Consider the following 22,545-nt stretch of genomic DNA (forward strand, 5'->3'; position numbering starts at 1 on the left):
ACTCTGCAAAAGCCACCTGTGCCAGAAGCCTCCCCTGACTCCTTCACCCTCCCCCGCCCCTACTTGGATAAGTAAGTCCCTTGATCTCTGCAAGGTTCCAGTTTACCATCTATGTGATAACAGTAGTTTGTGTCTATGGAAATGGGGGTGGTGGAGAAGGTGGTATCGGATCTCAGCCAGGGCATGGCATTTGTGCGTCAGGTAATATTTTAACATAAAATCAAGGTTTTTTTGTTTTTTTTTTCCATTATAGAAGTAACAAAACCACCTGGAAAACAGAGGGAAAAAAATCCCTTATAATAACCTCGCCCACTGGGGCGCCTGGGTGGCTCAGCCTGTTAAGCGGCTGCCTACAGCTCAGGTCATGGTCCCGGGGTCCTGGGATTGAGTCCCACATCGGGCTCCCTGCTCAGTGGGGAGCCTGCTGCTTCTCCCTCTCCCTCTGCCTGCCGCCCTACCCCCCCGCTTGTGCTCTCTCGGTCTCTCTCTCTCTCTCTCTGTGTCAAATAAGTAAATAAAATCTTAAAAAAATAATAATAATAACCTCGCCCATCCAGGACATCTGTGGTGAATATTTTTGGAAAATGTGTTGCCTTTGTTATACAGAGGCAGAGAGTACTGGTCATGACTGTTGGAGGCTGAGGGGGTTTGTTGTTCCTACAGCTACATTGAGATGTAATTCATATACCATCCAATCCACCCACTTGAAGTGTACGGTTCAGTGGTTTTTCAGGATATTCACAGAGCTGTGCAACCATCACCACATTTAGAATATTTTCATCACTCCCAAAAGAATTCCTCCTCCCTTTAGCAGTCAACTCCAGGAAGTGACTTATGGAGGTGACTTGCTTATGATTATTTTGCAAGCATCTTTTCCATTTCCTGACAGTCTTTTAAACTACCTTGTCTGGTGACTGCTAGCAAAGGATTTGGGGTCAGAGAATGGCATGGCCAGCTGTGGTCTAGAATGATGGTGTTGGTGGGACCCAGGGCCGAGGTGAGGGAGGGATGATGGGAGACGCCTGTGAGGAGGAACCCGCTTGAGACAGGGCTTTGGGGAGAAGAGAAGCAGAGCTCTGGAAGCAGAATTGGTAACACTACCGATTTGGATGTCGGGAAGGATGGAGGAGGGTGTCGGCACACTTCCTAGAGTGGGTGAAGGTGGGTGGTAAGGTCAATAACTGAGTCCCAGAAGCAGGGGAGGGCAGGCACAGGTTTGGGGAGGTGCAGAGCCGCACCGTTCCAGAGCCATCTTTGCCGTCGGGGTGTCGCGACCCGCAGGGACACATCAGGTGGGAACGTTCGAGTTCAGGCCCCTCGTCCCCTCCCTGCGGCACGTCGTCCACTTTGCAAGGCGAGCCCTGCCTGACCAGTGGGGTGCCCAGGGTTCGGGTGGGGGAGGCCCAAAGGCTTCAAGGTCCTCAGCGCGCCGCGCCCGGCGGTGGAGCGGCTGGGGGGCGTGGTTGGGGGGGGCATTGGCGGGCGCCCGGGGGAGAGTCGGGTCCCAAACCCCCGGGCGGCCCGGGCTCTGCGTGCGCCGCGCCGCCGCCTTGGTTGGCAGTGCGACCGCTCGGGACACACCCACCGAGTTGGAGCCTAAGGGAAAGTTGGGGAACTTGACTTCGCCGGACAGCGCCACCATACGACGCCCTGGGGTCTGCAGCCCGCGCCCCGGCGTGCGCTGCTGAGCCCCGTGTGGCCCCGCGCGGGCGGATAAGGGGTCCACGGCTCGGGAGAAGGGGCGGTGCTCCGCCGGGGGGGGGGTGTGGGGTCCGAGACGGGCGGGCGCGCCGGCCAATGGGCGTCGCCGCCTCCCCGGGGTCCCGCCCCCGGAATCCCGGGCCGGAGCGTGAGAGCCTGGTGGGTCAGACGCGAGCGGCGAACGCGCGGTGCGGGCGCTCCGGCCGTGCCCCGCGGGGCCCACGCGGCAACCGCGCGCCCAGCGCGGCCCGGGTAGGCGACGCAGGGGCTGGGTCGGCCCGGCCATGCCGCTGGAGGCGGAGGACGCGCTGTACGTGGCACTGGAGCTGGCCATCGCCGCGCTGTCGGTGGCGGGCAACGTGCTGGTGTGCGCCGCGGTGGGCACGTCGAGCGCGCTGCAGACGCCCACCAACTACTTCCTGGTGTCCCTGGCGGCGGCCGACGTGGCCGTGGGGCTGTTTGCCATCCCGTTTGCCATCACCATCAGCCTGGGCTTCTGCACCGACTTCCACAGCTGCCTCTTCCTCGCCTGCTTCGTGCTGGTGCTCACGCAGAGTTCCATCTTCAGCCTCTTGGCCGTGGCCGTCGACAGGTACCTGGCCATCGGCGTCCCGCTCAGGTGAGGCGCGCGGCGCCCCCGGCCGCGGGGCCCCTTCGAAGTCCCGCAAAGGAGCGCCCGCTCCAGGCCCAGGGTTGCTGGCAGGCGCGCGCGCGCGGGGCGCTCTGGGCTCCGGTTCCCAGCCTGGAGACACGTGCGCCCGGGCTGCCCAGACCCTCCCGGTGCCCGGGGCCGGCTCCTGGAGGCCTCTGCTCCCCCGGATGCGCACGTGTTTTTAAGGGGATCTGCGTAGGGACAGCTCTAGGAGTTCTGGGGAGTGCGGTCCCTGGTCGCCGGCCCGCGGTGGAAACTTCGGGGAAAGCGCCACCCCCGACGGGCGGGTGGAGGCCCGGGCGCGGGAGGTTTGGTCATGCCATCGCCTCCTCTGTGGCGAAAACTGTTTCCTTCCACCCGTCACCCGCGGCCGACCCAGAGCGAGGTCCCCAAACTGTTTCCTCCCACCCACGGCCGAGGCCCGGGTCCAGAGCAGCGGCCCGACGCGCCCCCTGAGTCCTGGGGGTCCAGGAGGCTGGGGAGGTCCCAGGGCAGCCTTGGACACTGGGCCTACTCAAGACCCAACTTCAGAATGTACCTGCCACAAAATTAGGGCCAGGCCGGCCCAGGGGTAGGGGGTGGGGGGAGGACCCAGTTAACGCTAGGGAACGTTAGGAACATCTGTGCCTGTCTGCTGAATGGTGACCCAAATCACCTCCGTATACTTTTAAGAGTCAAAGTGCTGCTGCGTGGGCCAATAAGCACAGCCTCCGAGCCCCATGCCCCGTTGTGTAACCTTGTTTACCCTCCACTGCCCTGTCCCAGCAGGCTGGGGACGGAGCCAACAGGATTTCAGAAAACTGGAGAATTTATGGGTGGTCTCTTCTGCCTAATGAGAAAAATGTAGGTTTCAGGGGGTGGAGCCAGCCAGCCGTGGGAGTGCGGCCCCAGTGGTAGCTGATGATGGAATTCAATCAAAGTTGAGCACTCCGAAAGCAGGAGTATCAGGGAACCTCAGGGCCGATTGATATTATTTACTGCCTTCCCTGCCGGGGCCCTTTTGGCATTTCTGAGTTGGGTGAGCTTTGGATGGATCTCTTTGGGTTTGGAGCTGGGAAGGGAAACGGAGTCACGGGAGCAGGAAGGAAGGGAAGGAATTTATTGAGTGCCGACTGCGTGCCAAGTCTGAGAGGCAGTTTGTACTGTCCGTTTATCCTTTCATTCTTGCTGTAATTCAGAGGGTAGGTACTAAGGGGGTTGGTGGCTCAGGGAGATTAGAGTCTTGCTCAGGATGATGCATCTAGGATGATGCATCCGGAATGAGTGTCGGCGCCAGGACTTGAACTCAGAGTTGGCACCGTATTCCCACTGTGCCATTATCAGGCTGTCTTACAGGGCTGTGTGTGGGATCAGTGTTTGGGATGCGGGTAGAAAGCATACTGCTGTTTCTGGAAGCAGAATCTGTCTGCAGTCAATTGCTGGTTGTAAGGGAAATGTGTTTGAGGGAATTGGCCAGGAGAAGGCGCCTAGAAGCCTTTAGAGCAGGCAGACACGCTGAACCTGGGAGTTGTGGGTTGTGTCCTTGCTCCCCGTGGGAACAGGAACCTCCTGCCGGGCTGTAGGCCTGGTCTCTGTGTCCAGGCCTTTCCACCTGCTGCTGCCCTTGGCATCGGACCAGGTGGCCTTGTGCATTCCATTAGGTGACCAAGTCCCGAGATTTCCAAGACTTGGGGCAGCATGGTATGGCCTCTTAGGGGCCCTCTTCCTGCCTCTTGGTCTTCATGCTGGTGACTTGATGGCCTTTGGGACTGTTTGCATCCAGCAGGCAGTCAGTCCCGAGCTCCCAGCCCGAGTTGCCCATTTAACAGAAGCCCCTTGGCTTTGCTCCAGGCAAAAGCTCAGAGAGACCCCCGCCCACCAGGAGTTACTGGAAGAATCCCTTGTGCCCCGCGGAGCAGGAAGTTCCATAAAGGTTGAAATCTGTTGGTTCTTGTCCTGGTTTGTGTTGGGCGGGGTCTTGAAAAAAAAAATGGGTGTGGGTGTGTTAAGGGAAAGCAATGTGAATCACAGGCCCTGAACATCTCCTTTGCATTTGCCAAGGGCAGGGCGGTGAGATGCTGGAGTAGGGTGGGAGGAATGGTCAGTGGGGAGGCGCCTCGGAGCTCATCCCCTTCCAGGCCTCTTGGTCTGCCCCTGAGAGTTCAGAGGTGTGGAGGAAGGGTGTGCGGGCAGCCTCTTCTCCCCGCCCCGGGAAGGTTCTGGCCTCTGACCTGCCCTGGCACCAACCCCCACCGCGGGTTGGAGAGGGTGCAGGTTCTCAGGGCTCCTGAGCCCTCCCGGGGGAAGATCCCTCATCTGCTAGCACTTCCTGCTTCTAGGGAGTATGGCCCCCTGTGAGCAGGCTAAGATGCAGGATTACAGGGCCCTGCTGGGTCAGAATCTCTGGGGTGGCGTATGGGCAGGAGATTCCAGTGTTAGTATCTTTAACTGGGGGATTGGCAGATCCTTGGACTTGGCCTTGGGGACCCCCCCCGCCCCGTCACAGGTGTGGCGGGCTCCAACAGCATCCGTGCCCTGAGGCTCTGGGTTCGAGGCCCGAGTGGTCAGCCAGCCGTGAGCACAGCCCACGGCCGCAGAGACCACAGGCCCCACCTGCCACCCAGTTGCCAAGGGTAAAGTTTTAGTGACATCAGGGAGATCACAGTGCAGAGGGAAAGGGGAGCCCCAAGGTCATGCTGGGCACAAACATGACAATTTTGGCTGGACTTAAAAAAAGAGGAGTGTCTGCTCACGCCAGGCACTGTCCCGGGCCTTCAGAGTGAGGGGCGCCCACACGCAGAAGAAAGGCCGCTTCCTCTAGTTCAAGATTCACCTTTGGTGTTGTTTCAAAATAAAGCTAAGAAAGAATTTCAGCTCTGGGTCCTACCCCTCCAACCTTCCCAGGGACACTCCTCCGTGAGTCCTCCCTTCTTCCACATCCCTGTTCTCTTTCTCTTCGAGACCATTCCCGTTCGTGGGTCGAACGGTGGCCTCCCTGAAAGGTGTCCATGTTCTAACCCCCCAGAACCTGTGGATGTTCCTCTTATGTGGGAAAGGAATGAATAGTACTTTCTCTGTATCTTGAGAGGAGGACTTTGTCCTGGATTATCTATCCCGTGGCCCCTAAATGCCATCACATCCTTAGGAAACAGACCTGCAGAGAGGGAGGGCGAGGCCACGTGAACATGGAGGCGGGGCCCCCAGCCGAAGCGGCGAGAAGCCTGGGACGGCTCGGCTCGTGCCCTAGAGCCTCTGGCAGGGAGCGTGGCCCTGCCGCCTGGCTTGCAGGCTTCTGGCCTCGAGCACTGTGAGGGGATAGATAGTTTCGAGCCACCAGGCTTGGGGCACTTGGTTGCAGTAGCCCCAGGAAGCCACCAGTAACTGGTGGATGCACTGAAATCCACTCCCCCGCCCCCGCCCCACCGCCGGTGGATTTCTTTGTGGCCCTCCGCCCTGAGCCTCTCCGGCGCGTCTTCCGCTCAGTGCACCTCCTGTGGGTCGAATCTGACGGTTCCTTCTTGGAGCTCATCACACACGTCCTCCCAGCAGCCCCCCGGGCCAGCTCCTGGGACCCCCGTCTCACCTACCCTGGCTCCCCTGTAGCCATTCTCCAGAATGCTGCCAGAGAGGAGGATTTGAGTCTTAAATCAGATCGCCTGGTTCCCCTGCTTAACGCCGGGCCGTGGTGCCTAGGAGTAAAATGCCAATGTGGCACCACGATCTGGCCTCTGCCCACCCACCTTGTCCCCTCCCCGCCTCGCCCACCACAGCCCCACGGGGGCCCAGGCTCTTTTCCCGGGCCAGTCTGAAGAGGCTTCTCCCGGCCCCTGCCTTCACTTATCACTGACTTGGCCCTAAAGTAGGTCTTTACCTGGTCGCGGGTTATGGTCTCCTTCTGCCCCGGGCATGAGCTCTTTGACTCCCAGGAGGGGCTTGTTCTTAAATTCCGGGCCCCAGTACTGGGCATGTTGCCTGGCACGGGGCAGGCACCCGTATTTTGGGTGCATATGTGAGTGACTGGGTGAAGAGTGTGTGTCGGGGGAGGGTCCCAGACGGCAGGTACCGGTAATGGGCAGAGCCGTCTGGTGAAATAATGTCAGAAAAAAGATGGTCTGATAAGTTTTAATGGAGAAAAGGGGGGGGGGAACCATCTTCTGAAGGGCTCTCACGGGCCTGAGGGAGAATGGGGGAGAAGAGGTGCTCAGAAAGCCGGCAGGTGCTATGGGCAAGGGCCATGCGTAGTCCTGGGGCCAGCCTGTTACCTACGGAAGGGAACATGGCTCTCAGGACTGGAGGAAAAGTCACCCGGGACTGGGGCGGAGGGACTTGGGTGCTCCTCTCTCGTTACGAACCCTCCACTGTGCGTGTGCACTCCTGAGCCCCGAGCGGTGACTTAAACCAGCAGCAGGTGCGGCATTTGCCCGAGTCTGAGCCCATGTCCCCAGTTTGGCTATTATGGACATTGCTGCTATAAACATTGGGGTACAGGTGCCCCTTCGGGTCACTACATTTGTATCTTTGCGGTAAATACCCAGTAGTGCAGTTGCTGGGTCGTAGGGTAGCTCTATTTTCAACTGTTTGAGGTCCCTCCATACTGTTTTCCAGAGTGGTTGCACCAGCTTGCATTCCCACCAACAGTGTAGGAGGGTTCCCCTTTCTCCACATCCCCACCAACATCTGTCGTTTCCTGACTTAATTTTAGCCATTCTGACTGGTGTGAGGTGATATCTCATTGAGGTTTTGATTTGGATTTCCCTGATGCCGAGCGATGTTGAGCACTTTTTCATGTGTCTGTTGGGCATTAAATGTCTTCTCTGCAGAAATGTCTGTTAATGTCTTCTGCCCGTTTTTTTTTTTTTTTAAAGATTTTCTTTATTTATTTGACAGAGAGAGACACAGCGAGAGAGAGGGAACACAAGCAGGGGGAGTGGGAGAGGGGGACGCAGGCTTCCCGCCAAGCAGGGAGCCCGATGTGGGGCTCGATCCCAGGACCCTGGGATCATGACCTGAGCCAAAGGCAGATGCTTAACGACTGAGCCACCCAGGCGCCCCTGTCTTCTGCCCATTTCTTGATTGGATTATTTGTTCCTTGGGTGTTGAGTTTGGTAAGTTCTTTAATAGAGTTTGGATACTAGCCCTTTATCTGATATGTCATTTGCAATATATCTTCTCCCATTCTGTCGGTTGTCTTTTGGTTTTGTTGACTGTTTCCTTTGCTGTGCAAAAGCTTTTTATCTTGATGAAGTCCCAATAGTTCATTTTTGCCCTTGCTTCCCTTGCCTTTGGCGATGTTTCTAGGAAGAAGTTGCTGCGGCTGAGGTCAAAGAGGTTGCTGCCTGTGTTCTCCTCTAGGATTTTGATGGATTTCCTGTCTCCCATTTAGGTCTTTCATCCATTTTGAGTCTATTTTTTTGTGTGGTGTAAGGAAATGGTCCAGTTTCATTCTTCTGCATGTGGCCGTCCAATTTTCCCAACACCATTTGTTGAAGAGACTTTTTTCCATTGGACATTCTTTCCTGCTTTGTTGAAGATTAGTTGACCATAGAGTTGAGGGTCCATTTCTGGGCTCTCTGTTCTGTTCCATTGATGTATGTGTCTGTTTTTGTGCCAGTACCATACTGTCTTGATGATGACAGCTTTGTCATAGAGCTTGAAGTCAGGCATTGTGATGCCACCAGCTTTGGTTTTCTTTTTCAACATTCCTCTGGCTATTCGGGGTCTCTTCTGGTTCCATACAAATTTTAGGATTATTTGTTCCAGCTCTGTGAAAAAAGTGGATGGTAGTTTGGTAGGGATTGCATTGAATGTGTAGATTGCTCTAGGTACCATAGACATTTTAACAGTATTTGTTCTTCCAATCCATAAGCGTGGAACGTTTTTCCTTTTTTTTTTTTTTCTTAAGATTTTATTTATTTGACAGAGAGACACAGCGAGAGAGGGAACACAAGCAGGGGGAGTGGGAGAGGGAGAAGCAGGCTTCCCGCCAAGCAGGGAGCCCAATGTGGGGCTCGACCCCAGGACGCTGGGATCATGACCTGAGCTGAAGGCAGACGCCCAATGACTGAGCCACCCAGGTGCCCCCGTTTTTCCATTTCTTTGTGTCTTCCTCAACAAACCTAACCAAAGAGGCAAAGGATCTGTACTCAGAAAACTATAGAACACTCTTGATCATATTTTTATCTCCCCTTTCTCTGTTCTTTCCTTCTGGGAGTTGTAAGCGATGGGTGGAGACTTCCCCTCTTTGACTGATCTTTGTCTCTCTTTTTTTAAAGATTTATTTATTTGTGTATTTATTTGACAGAGAGAGAGAGCACAAGCAGGGGGACCGGCAGAGGGAGAAGGAGAAGCAGACTCCATGCTGAGCAGGGAGCCCGATGCGGGGCTCATTCCCAGGACCCTGGGATCATGACCTGAGCCGAAGGGAGACGCTTAATGACTGAGCCACCCAGGCGCCCCTCTTTTTTTTTTTTTAAGATTTATATATTTATTTATTTGACAGAAAGAGAGAGAGAGAGAGCACAAGCAGGGGGAGCGGCAGAGGGAGAGGGAGAAGCAGACTCCATGCTGAGGCAGGGAGCCCGGTGTGGGGCTCCATCCCAGAACCCTGGGATCATGACCTGAGCCGAAGGCAGACACTTAACCGACTGGGCCACCTGGGTGCCCCGATCTTTGTCTCTTAAAAGTTCTCTTATATATGAGTTTCCAACACTTTAGCTTTTTATTCTCCTCTGGAAGAATTCCTTGACTTTCCCTCCCTAGTTTCTCTATTGTTTTTTTGAATGTAACATTCAAAATTCATATTTTTACTTTTGATTTGAGGTTAACAATTTTTGAGTCAGTTTTGAATAAAACCTTTTTTGGATTCGCATGGTTCAGACTCCTTCACGTGGCACAAAGTGTATGTAATCACAACTTCCTCCCATCCCCTCTTCCATCACGAGGTCTCACGCTGCAGCTTGGGGAGAGGGTGGAGGGTGAAGGGGGTCCATGCTCCATGGGAGATGGGGGCACAGTGAACGGAAGAGTGAGACAGCTCACAAAGCTGGTGCGCAGGCAGTCTTTCCCTTGATTTCCGTTTCTTCTCTAAATCCCATTCTGGCACCTGCTGGCTACTGGACTGGAGCCTCTCTTCCTGGCCCTCCCTGTTTCTGATGTAGGGCCCTGCCCCATCCTGATGATCCTGCCTGCCCTCTGGTTTCTGGAAACTCCTTAAAATCTCTAGTTTGCTGCTATCACCCTCCACTTCTACTTCTAGGATGGTTATGAATTATTTTCCTTCTCTGTTTCTCTTCTGTCATTTAAATGGGATTTTTCTGAGAAGTGGTAACTAAGTGGGACCTGGAAGGCCAGTGTAGGAATTTCATCAGGAGTTTGATGTGGTCAGGGTTGCATTATAGAACGGGCACTCCGGCAGACAGCAAGGGGGTGGGTGGGAGGCGACAAGATTGGGTAGGGTTGCCCAGCTGTCCTGTAGGTGTGAAGGAAGAGAGCGTGACCAGGGCAGGGGCCGTGGAGATGGAGGCGGAGCCTAGAGAGAGTCGAGATGTGTGAACTCGGGACTTCTGCACCCGGGACGGTTGATGTCTGAAGCCAACCAAGAGGTCTGCCAGAGTTTGAGGCAGAGAGGGGTCACAGGTGAAGCCTCATCGCCAAGAGACCAGGACAGGAAAGAATCCTAAGGACCAAATATGGGCCCTGCGACCATAGTCTGTGAACAAGGACCAGAGACGTGGCGGGTCGGGCCGGGCAGGGTGGACTCAGGGTGTGAACTATGCGGTCGGCCTGCATGGTTGCGCGTGGGTCTCTATGGACCCCACACACTGAGGATCTTGCGGCTAGAAGATGGGATCTTTGGGAACAGGTTCCAGAGGACTTGCTGACTTGGTTGATGTTGGGCATGATGGGGACGGGAGGAGTCCAGAGTGACCCCGTCCCCCCACACATGGGGGCCTCGGGGAAGCGCACAGGTTATGGCCAAGTGATACAGTAGGTGGTTGAGCTTGCAGCTTGGGGAGTTTGGGCCGGGTGGTCCTTCCACCTGGCTCTGGAGCCACCTCCTCCAGCTTTGTGGGGTTCCAGCATTGTTCATTTCCCCAGCCTCTTGCATGGCAGCCTCTTTCCTCTGCAGGCTTTTCCCCTCACTAAACGTATGCAGGCTCTTCGCCCCTCTCTGAGCCTCACCTTCTTGGTTTACTGACTGTTTTGCTGCAATCCTACCACCCACCGACGTCCTAGAGCAGCTTGCTTGCTTGCTTGCTTGCTTGCTTGCTTGCTTGCTTTTTCTTTATTTTTTTAAAGAATTTATTTATTTGAGAGAGAGAATGAGAGATAGAGAGCACGAGAGGGAAGAGGGTCAGAGGGAGAAGCAGACTCCCTTTCTGTAGATGACCTCTCGATTTCCAATGCTGATTTCAATACCACTGTCAAATCTGCTTTTTTTTTTTTAATTAAAAAAGTTTTGGTGGGGGGCACCTCGGTGGCTCAGTCGGTTAAGCATCTGCCTTCGGCTCAGGTCATGATCCCAGAGTCTTGGGCTCCCTGCTCAGTAAAGAGTCTGCTTCTCCCTCTGCCCCTCCCCCTGCTCCTGCGTGTTCTCCCTCTCTCAGATAAATAAATAAAATATTAAAAAAAAAAAAACTAAAGGAAAAGGTTTCCTATAAAAATATTTTTAAGTCAATAAATTTTTATTTAAGGAATTTTATATGTGATTCTTTCCACTGCCAATCACCTAAGTTCCTCCAAAGTCAGAATCATAATCTTTAAAATAGTCCTATAAAAAAGAACTTTTGGGGCACCTGGGTGGCTCAGTGGGTTAAGTGTCTGACTCTTGATTTTGGCTCAGGTCAGGCTCTGCCCCAAGCGTGGAGCCTTCTTGAGGTTCTCTCTCTCTCTCCCCCTCCCTCTCTCCCTCTCCGCCCTCTCCCCCCTCTCCCTCTGCCCCTCCCCCTGCTTGCCACATGCACGCTTGCTCTCTAAATAAATAAAATTTTTGTTTAATCCACGGTTGTCACTGTCAGTCCACAATTCTTTCACTTGGGTTTCTTTGATCTCTACTTGAATATGGACATATTTCAGAAATTCCCCACCTGTAATCTCTGGGATCCACTTTCTTGACTTTAGGGCCACGTTTAGGGTCAGAGTGGATGGATCTGCCTGGTTCTCAACTTCAGACACCCCCCTAGACTCTCACACCCTAGAATTGCAGATTGTAGGGATTGGCCAATGCCTGCGGTTTAAAAAATGTGACTCTTAGGTCTTTCATAGTTTTAGACGATCATGTCCTGTAGTTCTTTCCCATGGATCCAACACATAGTTCTGTGAATAAAGGAAACCACACGTGTTCTGTATGAGGCGTTCCCAACGATGTAGGTCTACAGAAAAGACCCCATCAGGATAAAGCTCAGCTGCTTTATTTATTTGTTTGTTTATTTATTTATTTAACATAGAGAACTTTAAAGCTTTATTGAAAGATGTTACAGAACAGGTCCTCTCAGTTGCATTTTTTTTTTTTCCATTTGGGTTTCTTTTTTTTTTTTTTTTTTTTAAGATTTTATTTATTTATTTGACAGAGAGAGACACAGCGAGAGAGGGAACACCAGCAGGGGGAGTGGGGGAGGGAGAAGCGGGCTTTCCGCGGAGCAGGGAGCCCAATGTGGGGCTCGATCCCAGGACTCGGGGATCACCCAGGCGCCCTCCATTTGGGTTTCTTATATCCTTCCCCAGTCACTTCTCTTTGGTCCCATCTAGGCTCACATCTGGTCTCTCTGCGTCCGAGCTTGCCCTCCTAGCCCATTCCTTACAAGACAGCGGTCTTTCTAAAACAAAAACCTGATTGCCCCTCCTTCCTTTACCTAATACTCCCAGTGCCTTAGGATAAGGTCCCAGCTCTCTCACTGGACAAATACTGTCTACCTGATGTTATGTCTGTTTGGATCCATCATGTGAGAAGGCGTGCCATCTCCACGTGTCCCATTGTTGGGGTCTTAACTCTGATCACTTGCTTACAGCTGTCTCTGCCAGCGCTCAGTCACTGTAACACTGTAAGGGTATGTTCTCCCTGGCGATGACTCTTGCCTGAGTCAGTTATTACCATGTAAAAGGGCAATTTTCTTTCTTTTCATTCCTTCCATCTTGATCAGTTGGCATTCTTCATAAAAAAAGAGTTTTACCTTCTCCCTGCTCCTCCTTAAAAATTATTTTTTTAAATATCAGAATGGACTTATGGGGTTTTATTTTCATTCAATGTGTTCTAAACCGTGTGTGTTTCTCATTCTGATGCTCAAAATGAGCCAGTGGGAGCCCACTCAAGTTCACTTTGAGAAGTGTTCCCATCAATTTTTTGAGCACTTCCTTACTTTCTGTCACAGGAGGGTTTTGCCAGCTCACATTGTGTTTTCCGGCTTTGGAATCAGCCATTTCTCCAAGGAGCCGTGGAGAATGGTATTTAGAAACCAAGATTTGGGTCAGTGTGCTCATTGCCCCCGGAGTATCCTTTCTGCTAGGCCCTCACAGTGAAAGAACTAGGAGATTTTCCCTTTTTTAAATAATGAGTGGGAAGAACTCTTGCTTACAGGAGAATGCCATCTCATTAATGAGTAGGAATGCTTGAGTTAAGCGAATCATCATTTGGCAACTATCATAGTAATAACTCGTTCAGGCAAGAATCATCAATAGGTGCTAAAACTCATTGGTGAAAGTCTGATGAAGAGCAAAATATGTAGTCTCAAAGTACCTATTCCAAGGTATCTGCTAAATCCAAAGGGAAAAATCGTTACAGTGGAGAAATCTGGCAGAAACCGTGGTAACCAGGTGATCCAAGCTAACATCATCAGTAATGGGACATACCGATATTATGTGCCTCCTGATGGCAGCAGTGTGGGAGAGTACTTTATGGGGGAGAAGACAAGGTATCTTTTTATTCTCTGGTTTGGTTTCAGGCAGCGGCCCTTTCTCTTACAGGCTCTTATTTCATTTGAAAATCAGAGTCTGGAGCCCAGCAACTGCAGGCTGTCCCTGAGTCCCCCCGATACATGAAAACCAAAATGTGAGACTCACCAAAAAAACAGCCTCCAAGGTGAACTCGGGGAGACCCGGTCCTGGTCCCCATCTTCGACCTCAGTGCGTTGACTCACCGTCAGACCACAGTGGACTATGTCCTAGCCACAGGAAGCTGGTGGGGAGTGCTGACGGCTCTCTTTTCAGCCACCTGCATTCTTCCTCCATTGTTCTTGGGTGACTGCGAAGGACAAGTGGCATCCTGTCCGGCTACCTGTACGTGCAGCAGTGGGCCCAGCTCAAGCCCCTGCCGGGTCAGCCACTGGGATTCAGGCAAGTCCGAACCTGTTAGAGTAGATGAGAACCCCTCCCCCCACCACCACCACCACCAAGAGCCAGAGTAGCTGAGGGTCCTGGCCTCCTTGGAAGCACTAGGCCTGAAGGCCTAAAAAAAAAAAAAAAAAAAAAAGAGCTATTTGCCAGAATTATTACAAAAAAAATTTTTTTTAAAGATTTTATGTATTTGATAGAGAGAGACACAGCGAGAGAGGGAACACAAGCAGGGGGAGTGGGAGAGGGAGAAGCGGGCTTCCCGCGGAGCAGGGAGCCCGATGCGGGGCTCGATCCCAGGATTCCGGGATCGTGACCTGAGCCGAAGGTAGACGCTTAACGACTGAGCCACCCGGGCGCCCCCATGACACCCATTCACAAACCCTTTTCGTTTGGTTCCATGAGAAATCTGAAGCAGCTACTGAGCACAAAGACGTCCCTTTTCTGCAGATAGCTTCTTGTGAAGTATACGCTGAAGTGCAAGCCAGACACGTCCCCATGCCCCCTGCCTTGTTTCGCTTAGAGCTACCAAGTGGCTGTTACACATGTCTGTGTGATTAAGACCAGAGTCCTGTTCTCTTGTAAATTCAGGCTCCTGTTGAGCACTTGTGTGCCCAGCCCACGGTTGGTGCTTCTGATTCAGCAGTGAACGAGATAGAGTCTTGCCATTAAGGAGCGCATGCTTCGGTGGCAGGAGACACAAACTATGGTTATGTGGGAGGTTTGGGGAAGGGCCGCCATGGGGATCGGTGTGGGGGTCCCTGGGGAGCACGGCGCTGCACTTCAGGACGAACTGGTCTGCTTCCCTGTGAACTTCTGTAATGTGAGCTCATGCACATGTTATGGGTGAGGAGGGGGAGAATGCTGGTCCCCTGCAGGCTGCTTTGGTTCATCCATGGTTTGGCCCCGGTGAAAGGGCTTGGGATCGCGGGAGTAGCTCTCAGCAGGAAAGGAAAAAGCCCTCTGTTTGACGGCTGTGGCGCAGGAGCCCAAAGGGGAACAGGGAGGAAGAAAAACACCCAACAGTGCCTGCATCTGGGCCGGCTTCCTCCGAAAGCCGTCTCCCAGCCTGGCCCCCCGTGCCCTACTTAATTACAGTCCCCTGGCTCCGGACAGCTCTTTCATCCGCCTTGTCCTGGCACTTACCAGCCTTGCTCTAATTCAGGTTTTGCCAGAATTTCCACTAGATTTTTTTGGGTGCATTTTTAATATTCGCTGTGGCAGCCTCCGGCCCTGCCGAGCTGCCTGCTCGGGTGCTCCGAGTCGTTAGTGTTCTAGTTATGACATTTTATAAGTTTTGAGGGGGTCTGTCCTAACCCGATTTCAATATACATCCTGTTATCATTCGTGGGCACTTTTAGGGAACATGAAGTTTTCCCAAAATGTATATTCACATGCTTTAAAGCAGAAATGTTTGTGTTAGGAATACAATGCGACAGGACTCCACGCACATCTCCCTAGAGCTGTGCGTCCATAAAGTGCTTTGAATACCTTCTCTATGTTAGAAGCCCCAGCAGCCATGGGGGTGGGTTCTGCAGCCGTTTTGTCCCCATTTCTCTGACACCAGAGTGCAGCCCTCCCTTCCCCCTCCCCCCCCCCCCGCCCCGGCACCCTGCCAGGGCAGCCACCCAAGGGCATATGTTGATCTCAGAGCACCCGGGAGCTGGGAATCCTGATTTCTAAGGCCAAGAAGGCAGCCTGGTCTGAGCGGAGGGCGGCAGAGCCCGGGAGGGAGGAGACCCTGCCCCAGAAATAGGCCAGCCCTTGTTATGTGGAACTTGGCGATTCCGCTTTGCCTTATGTAACCTGTGTCCACACTGTTCCCTTTGTTGAGTCCCTCCTTGTGACCGTTTTTCTGTCAATCTCCTTAGCTAATGAGCCCCTTCGAGGGAGAATGGGCGGGTCACAGCCCAGCCCCGTGCCCAGCAGAGAGCAGCAGAGCCAGGATTTTCCCAGAACACCCCTTTTGTGTGGGAGAGAAGTGCTCGTGCTCGTTTGGGATAATAAAGCTGCTTATGCTTCCTTTAGTCATCTCTACATTTTATTGACACCTCCTACGTTGGGGACCTATGTCCGGCTTCCTCGGCCTTCCTGTTGTGCTCGGTGCCCCCCACAGCCGGGCAGAGACTGGCGTAGGGGCAGATGGAGGGAAAAACTTGACCCCTGCCTTTCGGGAATGTTTTGGGGACACACGTGCGTGCGCGCACAGGAGGATGTTGTGGGAGCCGCTGGTGTAGAGGGAGGAAAGCGCGGAATGCGCAGGCCAGAGGTGGGGCCAGGGAAGGAGACGGGCATTCTGGAAAGGGACGGGGCCCCAACGGCTGCGAGGAGGAGATGAGAGGACAGGGCAGGAGGTTACTAGAGCCTTCGTGAGACGCCAGGGAGCCCAGGGGTCATCCCTGGTAGCATCCTGCTCGGTGCGGGGACACCTGCCTGCTTTCTCCAGCATCCCCGACTACCTCCCACCGGGGCCTGGGCCCGGGCATGGGTCTCGTGGACAGCGTGTGCCATTATGGAGCTGGAGCGCCCGCGCTAAACGTGTTTTTGTCTTTGGAGCCCGTGCTTCTCCTGTGGGTCTGGCTGTTCCTCCAGCAGAGTAAAGGAAGACTCTGCGCTGCCTTTTAAGGACTGCTTACCAAGAAAGTAGCGGGGGCCTCTTGCCTTAAGCCCTCCATTCCCACGTGGCCGGCTCCGGAGGGGAGGTCCCTGGAGCCAGCGAGCAGCTCCGGCAAGGGCAGACGTGTGCGGGGAAGAAAGCGAAGCGGCAGACCCGTGGCTGGCTGCCCCCGAGGTGGGCCTGTGGCTGAGGGACCGGCAGAGGCGGGAGCCGGGACTGGGGAGAGGAGCCGTCTGGTCCCGAGCAGGGAAAGGACTACTTGTGGCAAAACTGGAGTCAGGTTAGATGGAGTCTGTGTCCTGACTGCAGTTCAGGGCAGCAGGCCAATAACGTAAGCCCTCTGAGCCTTGGTTGCCTCGTCCGTAAACTGGAGTGAGCCCAGCTGTGCCCTGAAAGGCACGGTCTGAGCGCGATGGGAAGGCCGCCTGGAGGAGGTGCGTCGGCGGCGCGGGCTCAGTGTCCCGGCTTGGGGGAGCGCGTCTGCAGGCGCGGGGCCCCAGGACTTTGCTCATGTGGTTCAAAGGCCGCCAGCGTGGGAAACGATCTACCAGTTAGGAGATGAGGGAGGAAGCCTTGTTTTAGATGAAGGAAGGAATGATGAACTTTTTTTTTTTCTCCTTTAAAGTTTCAAGTACTCTTGGCACATTAAAGATGAAAATGGAGACGCGGATTTAGTCTCCTCTTCAGCCGAGTATTTTAGGGCCTCGGAAGAATTCAGCAGATTTTCATCCCCGCCGTGCTCTGTACATTTCCCTGGCTGGCTGGACCGAAAGCCCCGCCTCGCCTTCCCAAGCTCTGTGCTCCCCCGGCCACCACCGGATCCCTGGGTCTTCTCGGACTCTTCTCCGGACGCCCCCTCGGCCACCTGGCCTTGACCCCCAAGGACACGGTTTCCCTTATGTCTGCCTACACCCGGGACCTCGGGTGGGGACTCGGGCTCGAGCGCTTCCTCTTGGTTCTCTCCACTCCTTTCCAGAGTAGCGTCCCGGTCCCTCCCGCAGAAGACCCGCACCTTTGATGCTCCCGGGCACGCAGCCCCCGCCCCCGCCCCCTAGCGCCCTTGTGCGCACCCGCCGCCCCTGGCGCCCAGCCCGAGCGTCCGCACCCTGCTCTGAGCTCCTGTCCGTCTTTCTCACTGCTCCTCGGCCTCGCACTTGCACGGGTCAGCCTGCACCTCATCCTCAACAGAGGCTGCCGCACCGTCAAAACCACAGAGGCAGGCATCCCACCCCAGAGTTCTAGCAAGCTCCCTCTTGCCCTCGCTGAGACACCTCGGCCTTCCCGCTCTCTGGGGGGACGGCTTTTCTTCCGTGGCTGAGGTGACCACGGCTCTCGAAGGTCTTCTAGCCACCGCCCCCCCCCCGCCCTGGCCTTGCCCCCCTCCTTCCTTCTGCCACGGCGGCGTGTCCCTCCACACGAGCCCTGGACCCACCTCCTCCAGCCTCCGCAGATTCTCAGCCGCTTTAACAGTCTGGCCTTTTTGGTACGTCTTCTCCCTCTCTCGGGATCGTTTTCATCCGGATACTAACATCCACCATTCTCTTGCTCTTAATCCCCTTGATACTGTTTCCGTATAACGAATTAAAAAACATTAGTGCACGGGAGGGGAAAAATCCTAGGACTCATCCGCGATTTTTCATCTTCCTACATCCAACCCGTTTTCAAGACCTGTTGGTTCTCCCTCCAAAGGGCAGATCGGTCGGCACCATCTTTGCGGTCACCCTGGTCCACGTCAACAGTTTCTCTTGAGTGCACCACCAATAGAGTTTCCTAATTGACCTGCTTTTCTTCTTCCCTAAAATTCAGTCTCCACACTGTGAGCTTTACAGAACATAAATCAGCACCATTCCCTTGCTTAAAATAAGCCTTCAACAGTTTCCCACTGCACTTGGAATATCAAAATTTAGATTCCTTCCCATGGCCTATGAGCTGGCCCTGCCTCGTCTTAGGTCACTCAGTTCCTTTTGCTTCTTTAGGAAAGTAAAATCCTTTCCTGTCTGAAAGCCTTACCATGCTGTTCTGACTAGAATGCTCTCCTCTCCACTCTTCTAATTTTTTTTTTTAAAGATTTTATTTATTTGACGCAGACACAGCGAGAGAGGGAACACAAGCAGGGGCAGTGGGGGAGAGGGAGAAGCAGGCTTCCTGCAGAGCAGGGAGCCCGTCGCGGGGCTCGATCCCAGGACGCTGGGATCATGACCTGAGCCGAAGGCAGACACTTAAGGACTGAGCCACCCAGGCGCCGTCACTCTTGTAATTTTTTACTCCTTCTGAACCTAGCTTTGCTTAAGAGGCCTTTTCCAACATCCTCTGTCCAAAGTCTTCCTGTTTTTCTCTTACCGGCATCCTATTCATTTTGGTGTGGCCGAACTCAACTCTGATTTGTAATGACACGTTTGTTTACTTGTTTACTTTCTCTTTCATTAGCTTTACAACCCAGAAGGGCTGTGATTATGTTTCCAGTGATTAACAGAGTGCCTGGTCCGAAGGAAGAGCTCTGAATGAAATAATGAACCAACGGGGAAAAAAGCTGTGTTTGGGGGGGGTTCACAAAGTGGTGACCAGCTGCTCCCCGATGGAATCATCTGCTTTATCTAAGTCAGTTGAGCATAAAAGTAGCTTTTCACACATGCAGGATCCAGCAGTTCTGAGTTCAGATGTAGGTGGATTCCGGTTGTTGTTCTGAACTCTGGTGGGAAGCCACCCCCTGTGATCCCTCCATGTACGGTGTCTAATGTTGCTTAAAAAAAACAAAAAAAAACAGTCAAGTAAAATAAGCCTCAGCATAATGTGGTACAAGGAACACAGGTTGAGAGTCCTGACCTAGCTTTGGTCTCTGGTTCGTTTATTGCTTTTGTTACTCAAAGACTTTGTATCTCTGTTCCCTCATTTGTAAAATAAGAGAGTGTCGATTAGAAGAGAGAAAAGTCCCTTCCAGTTTGTATGCTTTTGGCTGCTGGTTAACAGTGGCTTAAGCAATCAAGACATTTAATGATTTCTTGACCCCGAATGTGGAGCCATGATGGTTCTAGGGTTGGTGCAGTGGTTCAGAAAGATCATCAAAGACCCGGGCTCTTTCCTTCCTTTTGCTTTGCCATTGCTTTGTCTCCAGGCTAGCCCCTCATGGTCACAAGATGGTTGCTACAGCTTTAGGCATCACAGCCTCCCATAGGAGCATCAAAAGCAAAGGGGGAAGAGCCCTCCTCATGGGTCTCTCTCCTTTTATCAAGAAGTAAAATCTTTCCTGGAAGTACCCTAGCAGACTTCCTTCTGTCTCATTGGCCGAAACCACCTCATGTATCCACTCCAGGCCGCTCCGTACCAGAGAGTTTGCTTACCCCAAATACAGTTCATCCCGGCCCTGGACTGGCCTGTATTCAGCTGTACTCAAATACAGTTGAATCCTGTGAACAACAAGAGAGAAAGCGCAGGCTTCTGAGGAAGTGGCCTCATAGATCTAAATTCCTGTGATTCTAAGTGCCTGGCTTTTAGGGAGGCTGCTGGTTATTCTGCAGGGACTGACTGCATTCTCTGGTGGGGTAATGGACAGGAATAACATTTTTTTTTTTTTTTTTTTAAGGAATGGCTGTAGATTCCTGAATGAGGAGGGAAGCAGAAAGGATTTAGAAATAGATGGATTTTTTTTTAAGATTTTATTCATTTGAGAGAGAGAGAGAGAGAGAGAGCCCATGAGAGGGGGGAGGGTCAGAGGGAGAAGCAGACTCCCTGCTGTGCAGAGAGCCTGATGCGGGACTCGATCCCGGGACTCCAGGATCATGACTGAAGGCAGTCGCTTAACCAACCGAGCCACCCAGGCGCCCCAAGAAATAGATGGATTTATTGGCCAAGGAAAATTCAGTGAGCAACAGAGCCCAGCAGGTCATTTGTAGTAAAGGCCCCACGATCGCGCTGCCCATTGCAGAGAGTGGCCCTCAGACGGAGGAGAAAAGATGAGGGATCACTGTCACTTATGAGGCGAGATCTCTGTTAACTTTCTCAGCAAACTGCACCGGCTCCCCTGCCTGTCCAGGCCCGTAGCATTAGGTATTCCTAAGTAGAATGTTCTTTTAAAGCCGTTTGATAACAAATCAGGTAACAAATAAGGAATGCATTCATAATGGCCACATCATTAAGAACCTACTATATATGTGCCGGGCCCTGGGACACCAGTACAAAAGGGACAAGGTGCCAGTCCTTAAGAGGTTGACATTCTAGCTGAGGGGAAAACACACGTAATAGATAAATCAGCTCTATGCCAGGTGTGTCTGGGGCCAGAGAGTGGGAGTGGCCACCTCAGCCTGAGAGGTGATCGGGAACGGAGGTGACCCTTGAAACAGGAACAGGTGTTTTATTATCGCAGGTCGAAAGCAGCATGAGGCGGGGGGCGGGGGGCGGGGGGCGGCCTGCAGGGTGCTGTGGGCCGCGCTGAGTACAGGCTTTCTACTGCCGGCCGGGGAAACTGGACACTTTCCAGAGACAGGTCTTAAGGTAACGTGTATCCAGTTATTTCCCAATTGTCTTCCCAGAGGTTAAGGAAAGATTTTTTTTCTCATTGACTCAATCCCTGACATTGAATACATATTATGGACCGACTGAATAGCAAGCCTGATAGCTTTGCTACGTAAACCACATATGGGCTCGTTTATGGCAAAATGTCTAAATTGTGCGTTATGATTTCTAGCAGTTTTAAACAAGATTTCAAGTTTTAGAACTACTCGAGTTATTTAATATTTGCTACAGTATTTCCCCGTTTTTATCAGCTTTGCTGCTAGCAGAGAGAGGGAGGTTGCCAGAAGTCTTGTTCTCCAACAGTTTCCAGAGGGGGCTGTTCTTACGGTCTGAGACAGACCTCTCGTCTATTTGTGGGAGGCTAGGAGGAGTCTTGCCCAGGGCCGCCAGGGAGTGCCGCTGGGGCCCTGGGGGCTCCGAGCCGCACTTCCTCAGGCTTTTGTTCAAGTCTCACCGAATCAGTGAAACCGCCTTTGACCTCTTGAAAACTCCAGTCCCTGCCAGTCCTGATCTTCCTTACTCTGCATTTTCTTTTTTCATACTACACCTCTCCTGTTAACACACCACAGAATTTACTAACATGTTTGTTGTTTAGGATCATCAGTCTCCCCCTACTACAGCGTAAGTTCTTTCAAAGCAGGGGTCTTGGGTGTTCTGTTCATTGGTGCGGCGCACCACCTAGAACAGTGCCTTACAGAAGACCTAGACTCACAGACCGGAATGTGGATAATTAGAAAGCACTTCTCCCCTTGTTCTCACTGACCATGATTTGTCACTCAACAGAGCTGAGCTAGTAAGTCAAGAATGAAACTCTTAGCTTGTTGGAGCAAAGGTGTTCCCACCTATTTGCGTGTCTTCACGTTGAGGGTAAAAGGCCACGGTGCCCCCTGAGGGTGAACCCTAAAGATTGTTGGGGTAAAGGCCACGGAACCAAAGCAGAGGCGGGGTCTCGCACTCCGGTGACAGAGTTCTGCGCGCTGACAATAACAGATGCTGTTCTTTTGGACAGGTATAAGAGTTTGGTCACTGGGACTCGAGCGAGAGGAGTCATTGCTGCCCTCTGGGTCCTCGCCTTTGGCATCGGACTGACCCCGTTCCTGGGGTGGAACAGTAAGGACAGTGCCACCAACTGCACGGAACCCTGGGATGGAGCCACCAACAAAAGCTGTTGCCTCGTGAAGTGTCTGTTTGAGAACGTGGTCCCCATGAGCTACATGGTATATTTCAACTTCTTTGGGTGCGTCCTGCCCCCGCTGATCATCATGCTGGTGATCTACATCAAGATCTTCATGGTGGCCTGCAGGCAGCTTCAGCACATGGAGCTGATGGACCACTCCAGGACCATCATCCAGCGGGAGATCCATGCCGCCAAGTCCCTGGCCATGATCGTTGGCATTTTTGCTCTCTGCTGGCTGCCAGTACATGCCATCAACTGTGTCAGTCTCTTTCAGCCAGCCCGGGCAAAGAATAAGCCCAAGTGGGCAATGAACACGGCCATTCTCCTGTCACATGCCAACTCGGTGGTCAATCCTGTTGTCTATGCCTATCGGAACCGAGACTTCCGCTATACTTTTCACAAAATCATCTCCAGGTATGTCCTCTGCCAGACAGATGTCCTCAAGAGCGGGAATGGGCAGGCAGGGGCACAGCCTGCCCTTGATGTGGACCTATGACCGAGGGCCCGGCCTCTTCAAGACGCACGTTCACAATCAGCACAGGGACGGGACGGGACTGGCTGACCGCCGTTGTTGAAGACAGCTAC

The 22,545-nt window shown here is 53.1% G+C and overlaps 1 protein-coding gene and 1 non-coding gene across 2 annotated transcripts; one reads left to right on the forward strand and one right to left on the reverse strand.

The window, feature by feature from the left end:
- The first annotated feature begins 1,985 nt into the window (after nt 1-1,985).
- ADORA2B (adenosine A2b receptor) lies at nt 1,986-22,456 on the forward strand. Its single transcript, XM_028089586.1, has 2 exons — nt 1,986-2,320; nt 21,793-22,456. The coding sequence occupies exons 1-2, from the start codon at nt 1,986-1,988 to the stop codon at nt 22,454-22,456; spliced, it is 999 nt and encodes a 332-aa protein (XP_027945387.1).
- On the reverse strand, nt 11,607-11,737 carry LOC114198229 (small nucleolar RNA SNORA18). Its single transcript, XR_003607067.1, has one exon. It is a non-coding gene; the product is annotated as a small nucleolar RNA SNORA18 (small nucleolar RNA).
- Nucleotides 22,457-22,545: the final 89 nt, after the last annotated feature.

This window comes from Eumetopias jubatus, unplaced genomic scaffold, assembly GCF_037043125.1.
Source record: "Eumetopias jubatus isolate StellerSeaLion01/CBP00866 unplaced genomic scaffold, mEumJub1_p1.0 scaffold_10, whole genome shotgun sequence".
Classification (NCBI taxonomy): Eukaryota; Metazoa; Chordata; class Mammalia; order Carnivora; family Otariidae; genus Eumetopias; species Eumetopias jubatus.

Coding starts and splice junctions, on each gene's coding strand:
- ADORA2B (XM_028089586.1), top strand. CDS start 1,986: ATGCCGCTGGAGGCGGAGGACGCGCTGTACGTGGCACTGGAGCTGGCC. Junction 2,321..21,792: donor GCCATCGGCGTCCCGCTCAG/GTGAGGCGCGCG, acceptor TCTTTTGGACAG/GTATAAGAGTTTGGTCACTG.